General features: G+C 44.2%; 1 protein-coding gene across 1 annotated transcript; it reads right to left on the reverse strand.

The window, feature by feature from the left end:
• Window positions 1-2,781, reverse strand: LOC121934232 (lutropin subunit beta-like). Its single transcript, XM_042474519.1, has 3 exons — window positions 2,725-2,781; window positions 452-628; window positions 1-231 (listed from the first exon to the last, which is right to left on the reverse strand). Exons 1-3 carry the CDS (start codon window positions 2,779-2,781, stop codon window positions 1-3), a joined length of 465 nt encoding a protein of 154 aa, XP_042330453.1.
• Window positions 2,782-3,230: the final 449 nt, after the last annotated feature.

A 3,230-nucleotide genomic window follows, 5' to 3' on the forward strand; every position in this document is an offset into this window, starting at 1 on the left:
TTAGGCAAAGATGGCTTGATTGCTGCAGGAGTTGGGCCCAGTGCTCTGAACGGTGCAGTCACTGGAATCCATTTTACAGAGGTCACAGTGGCAACTGATAGCCACAGGGTACATGAAGGATGGGTCAACGCCTGACGGACACCCTTGCAGGAGCATGGTCTCATAGCGTACCTCCTTGTAGGTGCAGACTCTTTGATTGAAAGACGAGAGGATAGTCTTCCACAACATCTCCTGCAAAAGGAAAGGGAAAGGGAGACTATATGTGAGTAGCTTCACCTTGGTAATGTTTAATGGGGAGGAAAAGTACTTTTAAAAAAACACAGGCTTCTGGTGCTAGACCTCTGGTGGGTGTCAGTGCCAGCTTCTATAGGTCATTCTATCATTTGTATGAGTTGAAAGGATCTTGTCCCACCCAGTCTTTTTCCCTACCCTCTTATGCACACATACACACCCTAGTCTCACAGTAGCCACTGCAGATGGAGGTGGTGATGGTCATGCAGACGGGGCAATCATCTTTTTCAGCTGCTATGGTGGCATTGACAGGATGGCAGGCCAGACTGCTGCTCCTGCGGCTGGCACAGTGAGTAGCAGCCAAGAGTAAGAATGCTGCAACCAAAGGCTTCTTTCCCTAGACAGGAAGAGTGAGAGACAGGAGAAATGAGTATAGAGAAATCTGGAGAGCAAGCCAAGGATGAGATATCCAGGCCTTTTCACACTACATAATTGTACCACTATGGAATCCTGGAGTTTATAGTTTGGTGAGATACTAATACTTGCTGGCTGAGAATTATAGATACCATTCCCTAAACTGCAAATCCCAGGATTCTATAACAAGTTGCCAGATTTTAGCGATGGTGTGGAATTGGAATAGAAGCTGAATGTCCTGTAATAAGATCCAGGAAGATACGACCTTCAGACTAGTTTTAAAGAAATTCTGGGAAAGGATGACAGATTTGGTTGGTCAGAGTTTTTGAAAGAATGGTCACTGCTGCAATTGTTCTGGACTACAGCTCCCATGACCCTAACCGTAGGCTGGGTGGGAATGATGGGAGTTATACACCAGAAAAAAACTCAGAATCACAATCTGGAGGATGAAAAGTTCTGGACTGAATCAAAACTGGGGAAAATTACTTCTGGGGACTACAGCTCCCAATGTCCCACATCCAGCATGATTTCTGATCATACTGGCTGGGGGAATTCTGGGAGTTGTGGCTTAAAAACCAGCTTTTCCATGCTGATTGCTTCCCATTGGTTAAAAAATAGCTAGATGTCAGATTCTGTTAGCTTCGCCAAGGCAGCTGCTTGCAATTTGCACCCCTCCATCCTAAATCCATAGCAGTGATGAAGATGCTTTAGGTCAGCCATCCGGATGATCTCACAGCTGTCGGGTGTGGATGATGAAAGCTGTAGTCCAGTACATCAGCAGGATGCCTGATGTGTGGTAGCAACAGTATAAGCCTGGTCCTCTGGGTCTTTCAGGCCCCTGAAATTTTCATCACACAGTCCACCCCATTTAAAAGAAACAGGGTAGTACATATATAAGCACAAAGCATACACATTGATTTGTTCAATATTACAGTAAGAATTAAATATTTTAACCTGTTTCCCTGTTTCCAGTGTTTTAGCACACTGAGTACAAAGTCACTGAGATGACTGAAAAGCATTTCAAGCACATACATTCTTACCTGGTATTTTATCAGTAATATTTAGTTAATAATGGTCCCATTGGATTGCCACTGTTATGCTGCAGGTAAATAGTTAGATGCAGCAGCTCCTGCTAACTATTATGGGGTGGAATCCCCCCAAGGTTTGAAATTATGCCATTCTTCTGGACTTTGTTGGACCTACAGCTTCTGGATGTAGACTTGCTCCATCTCGGTGTCAGTGAAGGAGGAGAATTATGCCATGCTAACTCTCACATTAAAGACTCTGGAAGCACCAGATCCATTCTGTTCTTGAGAGCTAAGCAGTCAGGCTGCCAAGGAATGTCAGGTACTGAGGGCTATATTTCGGAAAAACAACTGGTGAAACCACCTCTTTGTATTCTTAGTTTGAGAAAATCCTACATGGAGTCACCATAAATCAAGAGGGAATTTGAAGACATGCCCACAGCTCACAGTACAGTATTGCAGGGTTACCATGCATGATTAGCTTTTTTCCCCCCTTAAATCCCTTTATGGGTATCTATTAAAAACATGCAAGCATGCACATTTTGTCAGGTCTGTAAAGTTCACAGCTCAGTGCTATGCATGCTTGCTCAGCTGTGCCCAACCATACTCGGTGGAGCATATTTTAAAGAAGTATGCATAAGGTTAAAGATGCCACTGCATAGTGTTGCCTTTCTTCTAACCTTGTATATTTGAAAGAAATCTTAGAAGTCTAGGTCAACCCGCCGCTCAGTGTTGCGATTACACCAATAGCATCCCAAATTGTCTTTGAAAAAAGGAAAAACCATCATCTCCCAAAACCAAGTATGTCAAATAGCTGCTACCGTTTGGATGGTTTTCCTGCTATTTAGCCAAAAACTCCTTTCTTGCTGTTTCCTGTCCATCAATTTCAGTGCTGCCCTTATCACACATTAAAAAAGAACAAGGTGTATCCATTGGTTTAGAATCACAGTAGCTCACACGTTCCTTCAAGCAGTGCCTACAGCAGTGAATGTGCATGAGTCATGCACGCATCTCACATTCAGTTTGTGGAGATGGCTCTTTCATTTGCACATACCTGTATCAACTTCATTCTGTCTCCTGAGCTTGGGAATCCACCTGCCCTATTTTGCATCTTCTTTTATATGTATCTTTCCCACCCACCCACCCACTCCACACCCCGTCACCCAACCTCAAGGACAGGTAAAAGAGGGGTATCATGTCTCATGGCCCAACCAAGCTGCATCTGCAAAGTATGCTAAAGGGCACATTGCAGTCCTTGCTGTTTTTGGAAGCCTTAGCTTCTATTCCTAGGTTCTACTTCAGCCAGTACTTGATTCTTCAAAAGCTGTGGCAGTGTTGCTTTGTGTGTGTGTGTGTGGTTTTCCTTCAAGTTGTTTCTGACGTACGGTCAGGGGTTTTCTTGTTCAGAGGAAGTGTGCCATTGCCTTCCAGGGAAGCTGAGAGCATGTGACTTGCCCAAGGTTACCCAGTGGGTATCATGGCTGAACTGGGCATCGAACACTGGTCTCCAGAGTTATAGTCCACGCTGGCTTCCAATATTGCATATATCCTTTTTATTTA

The sequence above is a fragment of the Sceloporus undulatus genome, chromosome 6, assembly GCF_019175285.1.
Source record: "Sceloporus undulatus isolate JIND9_A2432 ecotype Alabama chromosome 6, SceUnd_v1.1, whole genome shotgun sequence".
NCBI lineage: Eukaryota > Metazoa > Chordata > Lepidosauria > Squamata > Phrynosomatidae > Sceloporus > Sceloporus undulatus.

Bases quoted from the DNA above. Each gene is read 5' to 3' on its own strand.
- LOC121934232 (XM_042474519.1), bottom strand. From the start codon at position 2,781: ATGCAAAATAGGGCAGGTGGATTCCCAAGCTCAGGAGACAGAATGAAG. The intron at 629-2,724 runs GTATGTGCAAAT...CTTCCTGTCTAG, and splicing joins ACAGAATGAAGTTGATACAG to GGAAAGAAGCCTTTGGTTGC. The intron at 232-451 runs GTGTGTATGTGT...TTCCTTTTGCAG, and splicing joins GTGGCTACTGTGAGACTAGG to GAGATGTTGTGGAAGACTAT.